At 41.9% G+C, this 18,987-nt stretch overlaps 1 protein-coding gene across 1 annotated transcript in view; it reads left to right on the plus strand.

Annotated features, from left to right (window-relative positions):
* Nucleotides 1-11,033: 11,033 nt before the first annotated feature.
* CDHR3 (cadherin related family member 3) overlaps nt 11,034-18,987 on the plus strand; it is a 34,412-nt gene continuing 26,458 nt past the window's right edge. The window contains exons 1-2 of the mRNA XM_075275862.1: nt 11,034-11,082; nt 16,989-17,176. Of these exons, the coding sequence (XP_075131963.1) occupies nt 11,034-11,082; nt 16,989-17,176 (237 nt within the window). The remainder of the gene's footprint in view (nt 11,083-16,988; nt 17,177-18,987) is intronic.

The raw sequence follows: 18,987 nt of genomic DNA on the forward strand, positions 1-18,987 counted from the left end.
TCATTTAACCCCTTCCCGCCGCAGGCATTTTTTGATTTTCGTTCTCCGTTTTTGACTTTCCTCCCCTTCCAAACTCCAAAACTCATTTATTTTTCGACTCTCAGAGCCATATGAGGTCTTAATGTTTGCATGACAAACTTTTCTTCATCATGCTACCATTAAAATTCAGAATGGGGTGGATTTGAAGAAAAAGTGCATTTGTACAACTTTCTTATTGGCTTCGGTGTTCTCTGTGCAGCCAAAGTGACATGTCACTTGTTTTCTATGTTTCAGTATGAATCCGGGGATGCCAAATTTATATGATTTTATTTACTTTTTAACCCCTTAACCAAAATCCAAAATTGTGCCCCAATTGTTTTTTTTCTAAAAGTCGCCAGATTCTGACACCTGTAACTTTTTATACTTTCGTGTACGGGGATGCATAGAGCATCTTTTTTCTGGGAATAGGTGTATTTTTTATTCATACCATTTTGGGGAATGTCTATTGCTTTGATCACTTTTTATTAAATTTTTTTATCAGAGGCAAAACAGTGAAAAATGGCGGTTTGGCACTTTTGACTTTTATCCTGCTACGGCGTTTACTATACGTGAAAAATATTTTTATACATTCGTAGACAGGCTGTTTTCAGACACAGGAATACCTAATGTGTTTCTCAGTATTTAAGTACTTTTATATGTGTTCTACAGAAGGGGGGGGGGGGGTGATTTGAATGGCAATAAAAGTAATTTCTTTAGCAGGCTACATAGAGTAGCCTGCTAAAGAAAATCATTGCAGACAGGCCTGGGAGCCTTCTTAAGGCTCCTGGCTGTCATGCCAATGGGAAGCTGACCCCGAGTGCTGGCGATCCCCAGCAAAATGGTGTCTCAGTCAGCTTTGACCGAGGCACCAGCGGGTTTAATGCACGCGAACAGTGCATTAGAAATGGTTGTCTGCTGTATAAAATAGCAGACACCCGGCAGCTATGGCAACCGCCTAGCTCCCGAGCCATCACCATCTTTAAACACCTAGCGGATGTTGGGAAGGGGTTAAAGCTTCAAAATTTAACTCAAATTAAAAAGGTCCAGGATAAATATAGACTGCATAGAGGCTATCTTGCTCTAATGGGTGTCTTTCACCAGAACCCAGCATATCAACCCATATAGATAGGTTAGGGTCACCTGAATCATATGTTGTTTTCCCCTTGTGAATCAGTGGTTCCATTGCCTAGATATGTCAATATGCAAATTAGCTCTTTGGGAGGGAGCACTATTTTGCTGTATTGATGCTAAATGTATCATTTTATTTTATTATTTTATTTGGAAAACTGCCCAGTGAGTACTTTTGTACACCCTTTTCAGGTAGATTGGCAGGGAAGGCAGCCATTTGTGCCAGGTAAAGGTTAGGTTCACACTTGTGCACTTGCAGATTGTGCCTCCAATTGTTTTCAATGGGAAGCAGAGATAGAAGAAGTATGCTGAAAAAATAAGCATCTTGCTCGATGCATAGGAGATCATAGGAATCTCTGCTGAATAGGCTCATTTATTTGCTTTGGCTTTCTGCCACAGAACATAGAAATAAAGAGGAATCTGTGGCACATTCAGATTCAAATTCCACTTCATTTTTTACTGTCTTACACTAGGATCACACCTGCATTCAGGTTTCTGTTTGAGAGTTCTGCTTGGGGACTGTAATGGAGTCTACCAGGTTTCTGCCCAATTTCCGTTTGAAAAGGGCAGAAAATGCAGTGAGAAAAGCACTGTTTTCAGTGCTTTTTTTTCTCTGCATTTTTTAATACAGTTTGAGGTTGGAAACCCCGAACAGAGTTCAAGCACTAGTGTGAATGGAGCCTTACTATAATAGAACCCCTTCACAGGTAATCGTTCCCTCTTACAAAGATAATTCATCCCCTGGTTAAACTCTCCCCATATGTAATACTATTGGTTAAGTGTGTGTGTGTGTGTGTGTGGGGGGGGGGGGGCTATTACCTGTAGATAGTGCCATAATAGGTGGTGGGCTATTGCTTGTGATATTGCCATAATAGCAACCCTCCATGGGTAATGGTAATAGCCCCCATAAGTAGTACTATTACAAATACTATAATTATTGGGGGGAACTTTTAATGTAATAATGCCCAACCCCCCACATACTGATCTTTGAACTGGATATAATAAACAATTACCTGGGGAACAAAGCCTGAAGTGATTTTCACAACTGCTAGGACACACAGCCTGTGTGTACTATCTATTTTTCCAGCTCCCAGCCCCTATGCTTCTATGATACTGCAGGAATCAGAATGGGCAGTAGTAGGAGCTGCAAAAATACACACAGTACAATCATGGCCAAAAGTTCTGAGAATGATAGAAATATTAATTTTTACAAAGTCTACTGCTTCAGTTGTTCTAATGGCAATTTGCATATACTCCAGATTGTTATAAAGAGTGATCAGCTTAACAGCAATTACTTGCAAAGTCAATATTTGCCTAGAAAATGAACTTTATCCCCCAAAACACATTTCAACATCATTGCAGCCCTGCCTTAAAAGGACCAGCTAACATCGTTTCAGTGATTGCTCCATTAACACAGGTGTGGGTGTTGATGAGGACAGGGCTGGAGATCAATCTGTCATGATTAAGTAAGAATGACACCACTGGACACTTTAAAAGGAGGCTGGTGCTTGGCATCATTGTTTCTCTTCTGTTAACTATGGTTATCTCTAAAGAAACACGTGCAGTCATCATTGCACTGCACAAAAATGTCTAACAGGGAAGAGTATCGCAGCTAGAAAGATTGCACCTCAGTCAACAATCTATCGCATCATCAAGAACTTCAAGGAGAGAGGTTCCATTGTTGGCAAAAAGGCTCCAGGGCGCCCAAGAAAGACCAGCAAGCGCCAAGACCGTCTCTTAAAAGTGTTTCAGCTGTGGGATCGGACTACCAGCAGTGCAGAGCTTGCTCAGGAATGGCAGCAGGCAGGTGTGATTGCATCTGCAAGCACTGTGAGGCGGAGACTCTTGGAGCAAGGCCTTGTCTCAAGGAGGGCAGCAAAGAAGCCACTTCTCTCCAGACAAAACATCAGGGACAGACTGATATTCTGCAAAAGGTACAGGGAGTGGACTGCTGAGGACTGGGGTAAAGTCATTTTCTCTGATGAAACCCCTTTTCGATTGTTTGGGAAATCTGGAAAACAGCTTATTCGGAGAAGACGAGGTGAGCGCTACCACCAGTCTTGTCTCATGCCAACTGTAAAGCATCCTGAAACCATTCACGTGTGGGGTTGCTTCTCAGCCAAGGGAATCGGCTCTCTCACAGCCTTGCCTAAAAACACAGCCATGAATAAAGAATGGTACCAAAATGTCCTCCAAGATCAACTTCTCCCAACCGTCCAAGAGCAATTTGGCGATCAACAATGCCTTTTCCAGCATGATGGAGCACCTTGCCATAAAGCAAAGGTGATAACTAAATGGCTCAGGGAACAAAACATAGAGATTTTGGGTCCATGGCCTGGAAACTCCCCAGATCTTAATCCCATTGAGAACTTGTGGTCAATCATCAAGAGACGGGTGGACAAACAAAAACCTACAAATTCTGACAAAATGCAAGCATTGATTGTGCAAGAATGGACTGCTATCAGTCAGGATTTGGTCCAGAAGTTGATTGAGAGCATGCCAGGGAGAATTGCAGAGGTCCTGAAGAAGAAGGGTCAACACTGCAAATATTGACTTGCTGCATTAACTCATTCTAACTGTCAATATAAGCTTTTGTTACTCAGAATATGATTGCAATTATATTTCTGTATGTGATAAAAACATCTGACAAACACACATAAAAACCAGAGGGCAGCAGATCATGTGAAAATATAAGATTTGTGTCATTCTCAAAACTTTTGGCCATGACTGTACACACAGATTGTGTGCCCCAGCAGTTACTGAGAAGACATCACTGTTGGTTCCCCAGGTAAGTGAATCATAGTGATCCGTGTGCTGTGTCTATCATCCGAGATAGTGAGCACAGCCTGTCTTGGAATGGTAGACATGACACCGTATCACTGTATGCCGTAATTGTATGTCACAGAAGCCACTCAGCCCCATCCTCTGTTACTGTTGCTCAGTAATTAAAAGTGAGACCCCAAATGCTAGAATACCATGTAATGTTCAATTTCACTTAAAGTACAGAATAGACCACTATACTCCATTCCTTCAGACAGTTTGTCCATGCAGAGGTTCACCTGCGTGCGATTTTTGAGGTTTCATGTGGCTGTACCGCTTTGCTTTCAATTTGGCTTTTATGCCCCTGCCATATGCCAAAGATTGGGGCTCGAAGCTTGAAAAAAATTTGATAATTTGCAGATCTTAGTAAAATTAGTGAAATCTGCTACTTGCTTGATTTGCATAACCTTACGGCTTGTCCTTCTTGGTCTTGTAGTTTCTGTGTTGAGGAGTGTAGGTGTAGGACTGGCAAAGATAACGTGATTTTTTTTTTTCTTTTTACTTTGTTTTAAGTGATAAAGTGGAGGTACCAAGTGTGACAATGCAACCTGCACAGTCTATTGCCTCAAACATTATAAGTATTCTGGACTGAGTTACTTTGGACTATGTGGTCTCATGGAATCAAGTTTGCTTCTAACTTTTGCTATGTTCACATCTGCCCCTGATATCCACCAATGGTGAATACACCATTATCTGTTTGTGCCCGCATTTCACAGACCCCAATGTTTAAAAAAAAAATGGATTTGTTGCTGTCCGTTGTGTATCCTTATTTTTTGGATGGAGCAAAAGTACTGCAAGTCTGATTTTTGTCTTCATCCAAGCGGATACAAAGCGGATACATACTCCAAATGCACACCCGCGGATGGATTTAAAGACGACCCGTTATTATTATACTTACAATCAGTGCAGGAGACATTTCAGAAAAAAATACTCATAAAGTCCTCTGTTAAAGCAAAAGTCCACTGGATGGCGCTGCTGTCATATTTGTAAACTACAGAAATGCAACACAGTGCAAGTGTTGTGACCAGTTAGCCAAATGTAGATGCAAGTATTGTAGTTGTATGATTCCTTTCACATTCACTCACTAGATTAACCCTTTCCTGATATCCTGCACTGTATTATACACTGGAAACCTAGCGCTAATGCCCGCAATCAGTGTCCGTACTTTGACAGAGATGCCATTTTAGTGGTGGTGCATTATTTCATGGGTCGCAGGCCCAAGCATTACATTAGTTGTCAGACCCTCTTGGGTTCAGGACCCCTAAAGGGTCTAATAATTACAGCAAACAAAAAAGTAAAGAAAAAAAAAATCTCCCTTTACATACAAACGTAAAAAAATTAAGCATATTTCTGTGTCTGAAAACACTCAGTCTATAAACTTTTTTTCAATATGGTGAACATTGTAGAGGAAAAAACATCAAAAGAGCCAAACCATCGTTTTTTCACTTTTTCGCCTCAAAGCAATAAACATCCCCCAAAATGATAGAACTAAAAAGTACATCTGGCCTTGCCATAAAAGATGCTTTATTCATCCCTACGCATAAAAATATAAGCAAGTTGTGAGTGTCAGAATATGGTGACTCTGAGATTATTTTTTTTGCAATAATAATAACTTTATTTATGTTCCACTTTTTTGCACTCATGAACTCCTGGGTAGCTTTGGCTGTATGCTTGGGGTCATTGTCCATCTGTACTATGAAGCGCCGTCCGATCAACTTGGCAGCATTTGGCTGAATCTGGCCTGAAAGTATATCCCGGTACACTTCAGAATTCATCCGGCTACTCTTGTCTGCTATGTCATCAATAAACACAAGTGACCCAGTGCCATTGAAAGCCATGCATGCCCATGCCATCACGTTGCCTCCACCATGTTTTACAGAGGATGTGGTGTGCCTTGGATCATGTGCCGTTCCCTTTCTTCTCCAAACTTTTTTCTTCCCATCATTCTGGTACAGGTTGATCTTTGTCTCATCTGTCCATAGAATACTTTTCCAGAACTGAGCTGGCTTCTTGAGGTGTTTTTCAGCAAATTTAACTCTGGCCTGTCTATTTTTGGAATTGATGAATGGTTTGCATCTAGATGTGAACCCTTTGTATTTACTTTCATGGAGTCTTCTCTTTACTGTTGACTTAGAGACAGATACACCTACTTCACTGAGAGTGTTCTGGACTTCAGTTGATGTTGTGAACGGGTTCTTCTTGACCAAAGAAAGTATGCGGTGATCATCCACCACTGTTGTTATCCGTGGACACCCAGGCCTTTTTGAGTTCCCAAGCTCACCAGTCAATTCCTTTTTTCTTAGAATGTACCCGACTGTTGATTTTGCTACTCCAAGCATGTCTGCTATCTCTCTGATGGATTTTTTCTTTTTTTTTTCAGCCTCAGGATGTTCTGCTTCACCTCAATTGAGAGTTCCTTTGACCGCATGTTGTCTGATCACAGCAACAGCTTCCAAATGCAAAACCACACACCTGGAATCAACCCCAGACCTTTTAACTACTTCATTGATTACAGGTTTACGAGGGAGACGCCTTCAGAGTTAATTGCAGCCCTTAGAGTCCATTGTCCAATTATTTTTGGTCCCTTGAAAAAGAGGAGGCTATGCATTACAGAGCTATGATTCCTAAACCCTTTCTCCGATTTGGATGTGGAAACTCATATTGCAGCTGGGAGTGTGCACTTTCAGCCCATATTATATATATAATTGTATTTCTGAACATGTTTTAGTAAACAGGTAAAATAACAAAACTTGTGTCACTGTCCAAATATTTCTGGTCCTAACTGTATGTATGAGCCCATCACTAGCTGGTATCTGTGAATATACACATACTAAGTGCAGGGAATGCAGTGTTAGTTCTAGATGTCAGTCAGGATCTGAGGAATAGAGGATGAAGGACAGAATAAGATAAGAAATATTTGTGTAGTATGCAGAGGTGTAGTACAATGTGATCAGGTCATGTGAACTTAGGGTAGTTTTGAAGCTGCTGTAGTTGGGTATTAATCTGATTGTCTATGGTTAAAGCATTCCAGAGCACTGTTGCAGCTCAAGAAAAGTCTTGGAAATGGGACTGGGATGTTTGGATAACAGTGGATGTCAGTTTAAGGACATTGGCAGATCAGAGAGGATGGCTAGGACAGTAAACAGTGACAAGAGAGGAAATATAGGAGGTGCTGACACAAGATAGATGTACCGCTATGACAGAAAGATGAATTTGATGTCTGCATTCAGGACAGATTGTAGAGAGGAGAGTTTAGTAAGATGAAGCCCAATTAGAAGAGAATTGCAATAGTGAAAATGAGACAGAATCAGAGCGACAATGAGGGTGTTTGATGTTTCCACAGTGATACAAGGGTGAATATGTGGGGTGAAGGTGAGATCTGAGTCAAATGCAACCCCCCAGACAGTGGGCATGCTGCCTTGGTATAATAGTAAGTTATCAGGGTTAGGTCAGTTAGTAGATGGAGGGAACACAAGAAGCTTTTGAAAGATTCAGTTTCAGATATAGAGAAGACATGATGTTAGAGACAGCTGAGAGACAGTCACTGGTGTTCTGTAATAGTACAGGAGTGATGTCACAGGATGAGGTATATTATTGAGTGTCATGAGCATAAAGATGGTATTGAATGCCAAATCTACTGATGGTTTGTCCAATAAGGGCTGTGTACAGAAAGAAGACGAGGGGGCTTGGGACTGAGCCTCGAGGATCCCCAACATTAAGGGGAAGAAGAGAAGAAATAGCGCCAGCTAATGATACACTAAATGAGCGGTGAGAAAGATAGGAAGAAAACCAAGAAGGAACATTGTCTCTTAGGCCAATAGAGTGGAGCATAATAGTTGGTGGTCTACAGCAGTGGTGGATCCAGGTTTTCCGGGGCCCTGGGCAATTGACTTTGGCGGGGCCCTACTTACTGGGGGTCTCGCACTTCTAACCTGTACTTCCCAACTGTTGAAGACTAGAAAGAGGGAACAAAACGTGCGGCGCGCACAGCGTGCCGCAGCAAGCCGCAGCAAATTAGGCCCCGCCCACTTTTATGTTGACTCCACCCATTCTCATTCAATTTTCATGTGATTCCACACAGTATAATCCTCCTACAGTCACCCGTAAATTATATCCCCCCCATTTTCATATACATCCTTCATCTACCCCTAGTTTCATGTCCCCCCCTCTATCTCTGTCCCCAGTTTCATGCCATTCTCCCCCTTTATCTGCCCACAGTTTCATTTCCCCCCCGTCTCTGCCCCAGTGTCATGCCATTCTCCCCCCTTCATCTGCCCCAGTGTCATGCCGTTCTCCCCCCTTCATCTGCCCCAGTGTCATGCCATTCCCCCCCTTCATCTGCCCTAGTGTCATGCCGTTCTCCCCCTCCATCTGCCCCAGTGTCATGCCGTTCTCCCCCCCTCCATCTGCCCCAGTGTCATGCTGTTCTCCCCCCCTCCATCTGCCCCAGTGTCATGCTGTTCTCCGCCCCTCCATCTGCCCCAGTGTCATGCCGTTCTCCCCCCTCCATCTACCCCAGTGTCATGCCGTTCTCCCCCCTCCATCTGCCCCAGTGTCATGCCGTTCTCCCCCCTCCATCTGCCCCAGTATCATGCTGTTCTCTCCCCCTCTATCTGCCCCAGTGTCATGCCATTCTCCCCCCTCCATTTGCCCCAGTGTCATGCCATTCTCCCCCCTCCATCTGCCCCAGTGTCATGCCATTCTCCCCCCTCCATCTGCCCCAGTGTCATGCTGTTCTTCCCCCCTTCATCTGCCCCAGTGCCATGCCATTCTCCCCCCTCCATCTGCCCTAGTGTCATTCTGTTCTTCCCCCCTTCATCTGCCCCAGTGTCATGCCATTCTCCCCCCTCCATCTGCCCCAGTGTCATGCTGTTCTTCCCCCCTTCATCTTCCCCAGTGTCATGCCATTCTCCCCCCTCCATCTGCCCCAGTGTCATGCTGTTCTTCCCCCCCTTCATCTGCCCCAGTGTCATGCCGTTCTCCCCCTTCATCTGCCCCAGTGTCATGCCGTTCTCCCCCTCCATCTGCCCCAGTGTCATGCCGTTCTCACGTTCTCACACACATACTCACCATTCCTCGTTCCCTCGCAGCTCTCTCCCTCATACACATATTGTAGCCGCGATGTGATGACGTCATCACATCGCGGTTACAAATGCCGGAGGCCGGAGCTCAGCGTTAAAGCAGGAGCTGAGCTGTGACAGCTCCGGCTTTAAACGCCTATGCGGTAGGACGCCGATGAGCCGAATACATAGGCGTTTAAAGCAGGAGCTGTGAGCTCAGCTCCTGCTTTAACGCTGAGCTCAGTTGGAGTCGGGACATGCCGACCGGGACCATTTTGTTAGGTCCCGGCTGCGCCGCGGGGCCCCGCTAAGCGCGGGGCCCCAGGCGGTTGCCCGGCTCGCCCAGCCCTGGATCCGCCCCTGGTTTACAGTGTCAAATGCTGCTGAGAGATCCAGAAGAAAAAGTAGTGAATAGTTCCCTTTAGATTTAGTCATCAGGAGATCATCGGAAACTTTTGTGAGGGCCATTTCTGTAGAGTGTAGTGCATGAAAAACAGATTGTAAGGGGTCCAGAAGAGAATTAGCAGAGATATAGTGGATTAGGCGGGAATAGACCAAGCATTTCACTGTAGGGGAGGATGGAGACGAGTCAATAGTTAGCAGCACAGGATGGCTCGAAGGTGGGTTTTTTCAGTAGTGGGGTTATGACAGCATGTTTGAAGGAGGAAGAAAAGATTCCAGAAAAGAGAGAGGTCAACAATGTTAGTAATATGAGTTGTAACAGCAGGGTACAGACAGTGGTGAAACTAGCCTGTCTGCTGCCTGAGGGGGATGATCAAAAGACGCCCCCCCAACTGAATACCGAGGGGAGGGGGTCATCATTTGATCGTCCGCCTCAGGCAGCAGAAAAGGGGGAGGCGGGTGCTAGTGGTGACATTACAGTGAATACAGTGCAGTAATATTTTGTTACTTACAGGAGACATCTTTTCACATTTCCTGTCTCTTCTCTTTGGACCGCCATGACCACTTCTTCTAGCTGTGACTTGACTCTGTAAAGTTTGCTACAAAGACTTCTTTGACTCTTAACTTCTCCACGCACCCGACCCCTATATACAGGTGTATATATATATACAGTATATATATATATATATATATATATATATATATATATATATATATATAATGTCCCACAGTGGCCCCTGCAACCTCTATTATGCCCCACAGCGCCTCCCTGCAACCTCTATTATGCCCCACAGTGGCACAATAGTCTATGGGGCATAATAAAGGTTGCAGGGGCTGCTGTGGGACATAATAGAGGTTGCAGGGGCCACTGTTGTGTGAATTATGTTATGGACATTATGGAACTATGCATGAAGTCTACTACATGACAACAGGTGATCCTTGTAGTATTTTTTATGGTTACACAAGAATGTTTTTAATGCAAGTTTATACACAGCTTAGGTTTTTCAATAAACCCAAAGTTCAGTTTTACTGTACACAATGAACTATTATTAAAATATTATTTTAACTGAATGCAAATGAATAGCACCAACTATGCTATTACTCATTGGCTATAGTATAAAGGAATGAACATTAAATACAGTAACAGCACTTGAGCTACATTAAGAAAAAAAAAAAGCATCAGTCCACCTTCAGTACTTTTTTAAGCTGTTACTACAAAGAAGCCATGTTAAGTTACTGGAATCAAATGAATGTGCTATAGTTTTGCTAAAAAGGTGAACATACTGCATTTCTGCCTTTGTATGTGGTTCCAGAAAGCTATACACCCCAATCTAAAATGTTAGTATTACTGTGAGGTGGTCAGTTACTAAGTGCTGTAGTTGGAGGAGACAAGTGAAGCAGGCACACAAATAGTGTTTAGATTCTCCCTTAGATACGCTTTTTTTTTAATCTGTTTGGTTCTTTACTGGACAGCTTTCTCTCCAGGTAGAGGAGGAGATTAGTTAAGAGAAGGGCAGGTAAAGCCAGACATTCCACAAGTTAGACCTGTACACACATATTCACTGTACGCACACATTCATTCACAACACAGGCTCTTCTATGAAGATGGAGAAACTCAAGCTCCTCTATTTTCTGCTTGGTGTAATAGGCCCTGGTAAGGTTCCTATTTATAATTTCCTTATTATGTATATCTGCTAATGATCAACATTGATTAAGCAGTAGATACTGTTTAATATATGAAGTATTACGTATTTGTGTATTACATAAAACTTTTATATGTGAATAATGACATTTATATTCATTATTAGTAGAATTTGTTTATCAATTTTATCAATGTTTTAAAAAAGAAAAAAAAAAAAGATAAATCCAAAAACCTATATTGCTTTCTAGGTGCTTATTGTAATACTGAATGATAAATTAAAACTGCCCTTATAGTGCAACATTTATCACTGCTGGAAATATTTGGTTTTTTTTTGTTCCGTTTTAAAGGGGTTGTCCATCCCTAAAAAGAGCACGGAGACTCTCCTATTTAAATAAAAAGAGCAGCACAGCAGCCCTGTACACTGAATAGCGGTGGTTCCATGGAAGTGCAACACTATAACTTGAATATGAGCAGACTGTATGTGCTGTCTATCCATTGCTGTAGCTTCTGTTGCCTGGAAAAAGCTGAAATAGCAGATCAGTGTAGGGTCTAAGTGTTGGACCTCACAGATCACATACTCATTTCTCCTATTCATAACCATGTTAAACAGATACAGAATACACACAGATCAGGAATTTAATTACCGATAATTTAATCAGTAATTTGATCAGTAAATTGATTGTTAAAACAAGGCAGAAAACCCCTGAAAGTCCAAATGCTTTTTCTCACATAGATAAAATAGACCTGGCCATCCTGCAATAGAGCTGGTTGTTACAAAAAATCTGTTTAACCATGGTTGCCTGTGGCACAGTGGTATTGGGGAAAGGCATCTATGGGCAACAGGGTGGCCATGGGTCCCTTTTTTTTTCTTAGCTTAGTCTGCTGTACCAGTAGTGAGTTCCAGCACAGAGACATGATCTGACGTCATAATTTATCTTTCTTTTGTCAATCTTCAAAGAAGTGACTAATGCCTTGAATGGACTTTTCTAGGAGAACTCACTGACACACTTATTTGGTTTGCTAGTTTACACAGTGTTTGACACACAAGGTGTTAGGTTTCTTCGAAGTAGCTATATGCTATTTGATGTATTACTTCTCAGTAAAATTGTATGCTTCATTACACATGAATATATTACACATGTAAAAATGTTAGTACAGACGTGCTCCTACTTGTTATAAACTCAGAACACAAATTTTATCTACAAGTAACCATGACCTTAAAATAGAGTACCTTGCTCTTTCTCAGACCAAGTACGTAAAGCTTAAGTGGAGTCTGTCAGCAGGAGAAGTGTATCAAAGTAATGAAAGTACCTTGTAGTGCTCCTTATGGGCTTACCAAATATTGCCACTCCATTATCAAGAAATGAAGTTTTCTTCATATGCAAATTAGGTGAAATAGTTTTTGGGATGTTTTTTTTTTTTTTTAACCGGACACAAAGTCCTGCATGTTTGTGTCCGGTTAAAAAAAAGCGGTTTTGCCGCAGAGACCACAAATTGCTCACGGGTTTGAATGGGTTTGAAAAGTGACTGCCGGTTTTAGCCTCCTGTCCAGTTTCTTGGGCAGAAGACAGAAACCTGAAAACGGGGACTCAGGCTCAGATGTGAACCTGCCCTAATTCTGGTGTTTTTTTGTGGCAATTTGGCACTATCATAATTCCTAACATATTTGTTGTCCATTTGACACATAGTCACACTCTGTTATGGAAAACTATTTTCCCTTACTACTGTAATCTTGAAAGAAAATGAACAGAAAAGAAATAATAGCCTCTTAAGTCGCTTTATCAAAAACTTATATGTAATGTACAGTAATATCACATCTGTCATAATGCTGGCTCTGTCGAAATGGTAGCTTTCACATCCACCACCTCTATCCCAATGTAACACAACCCTTCAAAGCTCAGACTATGTGCTAAACATGGGTGTAGTTATAGATAGGGAACTGTCTCTCAGATACCAGGAATCCTCCTTTATCAAATTTTTGTACTTTCACCTAAAGAACATAGCAAAAATCAAACACCTTATTCCAACAGAAGATCTATCCATACTGGTCTATGCTTTCATAAACTCACAATTAGATGACTGTGATGCTCTATACGTAAGTCTTTCACATAAAGACATTACCTTCAGCTAGTCCAAAATGCTCAAGCGAGGTTAATAACCAAATAACTTTGACATGCTACCATAACCCCCATCCTCTACTCACTGCACTGGCTACCTGTGAAATAGAGAATAACTTTTAAAATGTGCTTAATAATCCTCTATTCCTTCTTGGCCTGAAGGGTTTGTTTGGTGGAGACACACTCAGTTTTGTTGTCTCTACGATTTCCTCTGTAACCGTCAGGTCTTCACTGCCACGTTTTCTCTGCCCCCTGCAGGACTGCACAGGTTTTCCATTTCTCAAGTTCACTCACTCCAATCATCCCCAAGATTTCCCCCTATGACTTAGAGAAGCTATGTTTAGTTGGAGCAGTTGCTCTCTTTTATATACAGTCTATTCAATGCCCCTCCTACTGATACCAAACGACTTTATGGCGGCCTGGGAACTAGAGCTTTTGATTCTAACCCCGACCCAATGGATTGATTGTTGCATGTCCATTAGGAAAGGCAGTTAGCAGGTCATCCTTATGGAATCTTCTCTGAAAGTTCTTCATAGGACCTATTTAGTTCCTCACCAATTACATAGCTTTTACTCTGCTGTCTCACCCCTATAGGGGATGTGACGCTCTAGGTACTACTCTACATGTATGGTGGACCTGCGCCAAAGCCCAACGCTTCTGGCTGGCTCCTCATAGAATGATGCAGCGTCTTTTTAACCAGTCTTTCCCAATGACTGCCCCTATGTTTCACCTTAGTCTTAAACCTACTAGTATTAAATTTGCCCAATTCAAACAACTTCAATATATCCTGACGGCCGCTCGGTTCCACATCGCCTTCAACTGGAGAAAACCATTTCTCTCAGTGATGAATGTTATCCGGTGGGCTGATACCATCATGCTACACGAAAAGATTCATGCAACCATCTCATATACTTGTCTGGTTACCATGGGTCCACAGGTCTACTATCCTGGGTCTGCCATACTGTCTTCAGCTCTGATTAAGTACTTCTCCTGCACACTTTCTTTCAGACAAGTTGTCCACTTTACTCATCTACTTCACATCTGCACTTTGGCACTACCTAATCCCATGTGATTTCCCCTATGTTGTTTTTATACCTTTTTATTTTCTTCCCCTCTATAGCATGCCTTTGCTGATTCTATTGCTACAGTGATATTTCAGTACCATATTTGATTTCTGTTACACATGTATACTGTGAGATTTGTGTACTGTTTATTACGTTATCTGTTTATACAATCTTTGAATAGTTGTGAATACATGGAAAGGGAATAGTAAAATAATAGGAATCCAAAGTTCCTAACTGTTTCTGGAAATTATCATCTAAATCAAAGTAGGGCATTAGCGTATGGCAATTCTATATAGGGTTTTAAAGATTTGTCTAAGGTGTACTTTACCAGTTTGCGGAATGAAGTGTGTACATAACTCTGCACTGTGTATTGAAAAAGCAAGTGTGTTTCTATTTACACTAATATTAAGTGTTGTATTTACAAGGACCTTAATAACTTAATATAAAACAAACAGTTGCATTTAACTTAAAAGTCTTTTGACCATAAAATTCAGAAAATACAGAATGAATAAATGAATAACATACTGAATACATTATACTATTAAGTGGATTTCATTTAGATATTCATGTTTCTTTCATACCATAAAGAGCAGCATACTTGTTTGCAGTTAATGATGGGAAGATATCTATCGGAGAATGTTTACTATTAGAGATGAGCGAACAGCGTTCGATCGAATAGTTATTCAATCGAATATCAGGCTGTTTGAGATATTTGATTCCAATTGAATACCACGAGGCAAACGCAGTAAAAATTAGTATCCCCTCCCACCTTCCCAGGCGCTTTTTTTACACCAATAACTGTGCAGGGGAGGTGGGATAGGAAGTAGGAAAACGTAGGCATCGAGAAAAAAATCGAAAAAAGTAATTGGCTGGCTAAATCAGGTGACCTCCACTTTATACGAATAGTGGATTTCAGATTTGGTTCATATAAGACTGTGACCTAGATAGGGATAGATGTACTGGCACGGTTAGCTAGGAATTAGCTTTATTTAGGTAGGAATCTTACTCACACAGCTCTTTGGGGCTCTGTATACCTTCCTTGCCAGCCCGAGATACATACAAGAGTATGGTCAATGCATTCCTATGGGAAAAAGTCAGCTCCTGCATACCACAAGCTGCCAGCGATCCCGACTAGCATATGGCGCACTGCCACGATGTGTTTGCATTGAACTTACTCTCTCATTTAGCTCTCACTTGCAAGGTCTCATCACTTTCAAACTTCACCTGCAAGCACATCTTGTGGCAGCCCATTATATGCTAGTCAGAAACCCTAGCAGTTTGCATTATGCGGGAGCTGCCTTTTTCTCATAGGAATGCATTGACCAGCGTTGATTGGCCGAATGTCATACAGTGTACAGCATTGGCCAATCAACGCTGGTTCTGCCGGAGGCTCGTCTGTGAGGAGGTGGAGTCTAAGATCAGTCCACAGCAGTCTCCATTGTGTTCCGATCTCAGGTGTAGCCGAGTTGAGCGCACAGCTCTACTACATCTCAGATGTAGCAGAGTTGAGCGCATAGCTCTACTACATCTAAGATGTAGCAGAGTTGAGCGCACAGCTTTGCTACATCTCAGGTATAACAGAGTTGAGTGCACAGCTCTACTACATCTCAGATGTAGCTGAGTTGAGTGCACAGCTCTGCTTCATCTCATGTATAGCAGAGCTGTGTGCTCAACTCTGCTACATCTGAGATCGGACCACAATGGAGACGGCTGTGGACCGATCTTAGACTCCGCCTCCTCCGGAAAAACCATCGTTGATTGGCTGAATGCTGTAGACTGTATGGCATTCGGCCAATCAACGCTGGTCAATGCATTTCTATGAAAAAAAAGTCAGCTCCCGCTGTGCGCTGAACTCTGCTATACCTGAGATGTAGCAGAGCTGTGCGCTGAACTCTGCTACACCTGAGATCGGACCACAATGGAGACTGCAGTGGACTGATCTTAGACTCCGCCTCCTCCAGCAGAACCAACGTTGATTGGCTGAATGCTGTACACTGTATGGCAATCGGCTAATCAACGCTGGTCAATGCATTCCTATGGGGAAAAAGTCAGCTTCCACATTATTAGTGGCGTAATACAATAACTTGGGCGTGTTAGATGCCCCCAGGCATGCCTCCCCTGTTGTCCCAGTTGCATTCCAGAGGTGCTGTCATCATTTCCTCGGGTGTCATAGTGGACTTAGTGACCCTCCTGAGTCGAATAGTGGTTTCCCCTTAAACAAAGCTTTTTTCCCCATAGACTATAATGGGATTTGGTATTTGTTGTTCGAATAGTCGAATATTGAGGGGCTATTCAAAACGAATATCGAATATTTCACTGTTCGCTCATCCCTATTTACTATGAATGCATCATCCAAGTGAACCCAAGGTGGTTATTTCAGATATAAAATTCAAAAGTTGTACTTTAAGAACTTCTGTGTTTCAACTTAGTCAGAATTTTGCAGCCACACTTTAAAACTAAAACTAATGTGAAAATTAGATGAAGATGAATTATTCTGAAAACTTTTATACTTCTCTTCATTCAATACATTTCTGGCTTTAGCTTAAAATATAGATGAAAACTACTCATATAATCTGCACATCTTCAAGGTTGTCCAAGGCCTGGCAAGAAGTGGAGAAAAAATAGCTAATCAGTGAAAAGAAAGCTGACATTATGGACATAAGCTTAGATCATTTTTTATTATTTCATTTTTTTTTTACATTGAGGTATTTACACTGCATCTTATCTTTGTTAAAAGGAGGAGGAACTTTACTGTTCATTGGACTGCCTAATAGTACAACATTGATGGAAAACCAACCAGCTGGAATTGTGGTCTACACGTTCTCTGTGAACTCTACATCCGACTTATCTGTAACTCCCACCATAATAAACAGCAATCCACTGACTAGTGCCTTCACAATTGATCAAAAGCCTCCAAACTATTTGGTAAGAATTATTCTAATAATAATTATTTCTTTAAAGTTACAGATGTTTTCTAAGTCAAAAGCACCTTGCAGATGACAGTGTGCAAGGTCAGTGAGCTATCTATATTTTCCTGGATAACATACTGACCCATTCATTTCTGGGGGCCGGTGCACATGACTGTGAATTACACAGTCCTAGGTGCAGGCCAACAGTGTGGGCTGAACAGGTCCTATTCCTGCCCAATTTTGCTGCCATACTTCCGCGGCTCCTATTCACTGAATTGCACAGGCAGCACATGGATGACATCCATGTGCCACCCATAATCCAGCCATGCCGTTCAGTCATGGCTGGTGGCTGACACACAATTGTGTGCTACTTGACTTAGTCTAGGGAATCTTGATATTGCATTTTATTTTCATGCCATTTTTACTTTGTTTTGGGTGTGATGAAACATGTACAACTTGTGTGCATACAGGCGGCAGCAAAGCCCATATTTTGCACAAAAGTCTAATTTTCATACCAATGAGTACTTAGAATTGTAGTTCTATTCAGAGGTACAATTTAAATCTTCTTGGTACCAATGCAAAATATGTATGATTGGTAAAGAAGGTACATGACTGGTACATGATTGGTAAAGAAGGTCTTTGTGAGACATCACATAGATATTTCCACTTGTCCCTGCAAAGATCAGCCTAGAACAAAGGCACTTAAAACAATAGATTAGAATTGGTCTAAATGTACAAGACACAGAATTTTTACTGTATATAGCTGTACACCCTACAATACATACCCTGTGTTTTATCGTTCTTACCTGGAATCCACTGGTAGTTTGCTGTATGCCATAAAGATATATCGTAATACTGATAGTAGTGGTAGAATGTTAAGGAGTCTCTTCACTCTTATATAAACTCAAGCACTTGAACGTCCCATTTTGCTTATTAATTTATCAGCAAAAGACAGATCTCGCATAAGATAATTTTTTTCTTGTGCTTTCTAGTTGATTTTTTTCATCCATCCAATGTCACTCAATAACTGTCAGATACCATGTCTAAATATGGAACAGCCCTGAATGACCCTTCTATTTCTGAACTTTACTGTATCTCAAGTCTGCTATTTAAGTTCTTCAGGAAGATGGTGGACGTGAGGTCTACAAAAGCCTTGCACTTGGCTGTTTTAATACTTCCATAGTGCAGGCCTGAGCATCACTCCAAACATACATATCTTATTCTTATTCTTTCTTATTCTTATAGTAGAGTTGGAAGGGACCTCAAGGGCCATCGGGTCCAACCCCCTGCGAGTACAGGTTTTCCTAAATCATCCCAGCTATATGTTTATCCAGATTCCGCTTGAAGATTTCCATTGATGGAGCGCCCACCACCTCCCGTGGCAGCCTATTCCACTCTCTCACTACCCTCACTGTCAGAAAGTTTTTCCTAATGTCTAATCTGTATCTCTTTCCCTTTAGTTTCATCCCATTGCTTCTTGTACTTCCTTGTGCTAATGAGAATAGGGTAGATCCCTCTGCACTGTGACTACCTTTCAGATATTTGTAGACTGCTATTAAATCTCCCCTCAGCCTTCTCTTCTGCAAACTAAACAATCCCAATTCTTTTAGCCGCTCCTCATAGTACATGGTTTGCAGACCTTCCACCATTTTGGTTGCTCTTCTCTGGACTTGCTCCAATATATCGATGTCTTTCTTGAATTGAGGCGCCCAGAACTGTACACAGTATTCCAGGTGTGGTCTGACCAGGGAAGAGTACAGCGGAATAATGACCTCTCTTGATCTAGATTCAATGCTTGTCTTAATACATCCCAGAATTTTATTAGCC

The sequence above is a fragment of the Leptodactylus fuscus genome, chromosome 5, assembly GCF_031893055.1.
Source record: "Leptodactylus fuscus isolate aLepFus1 chromosome 5, aLepFus1.hap2, whole genome shotgun sequence".
NCBI classification, from domain to species: domain Eukaryota; kingdom Metazoa; phylum Chordata; class Amphibia; order Anura; family Leptodactylidae; genus Leptodactylus; species Leptodactylus fuscus.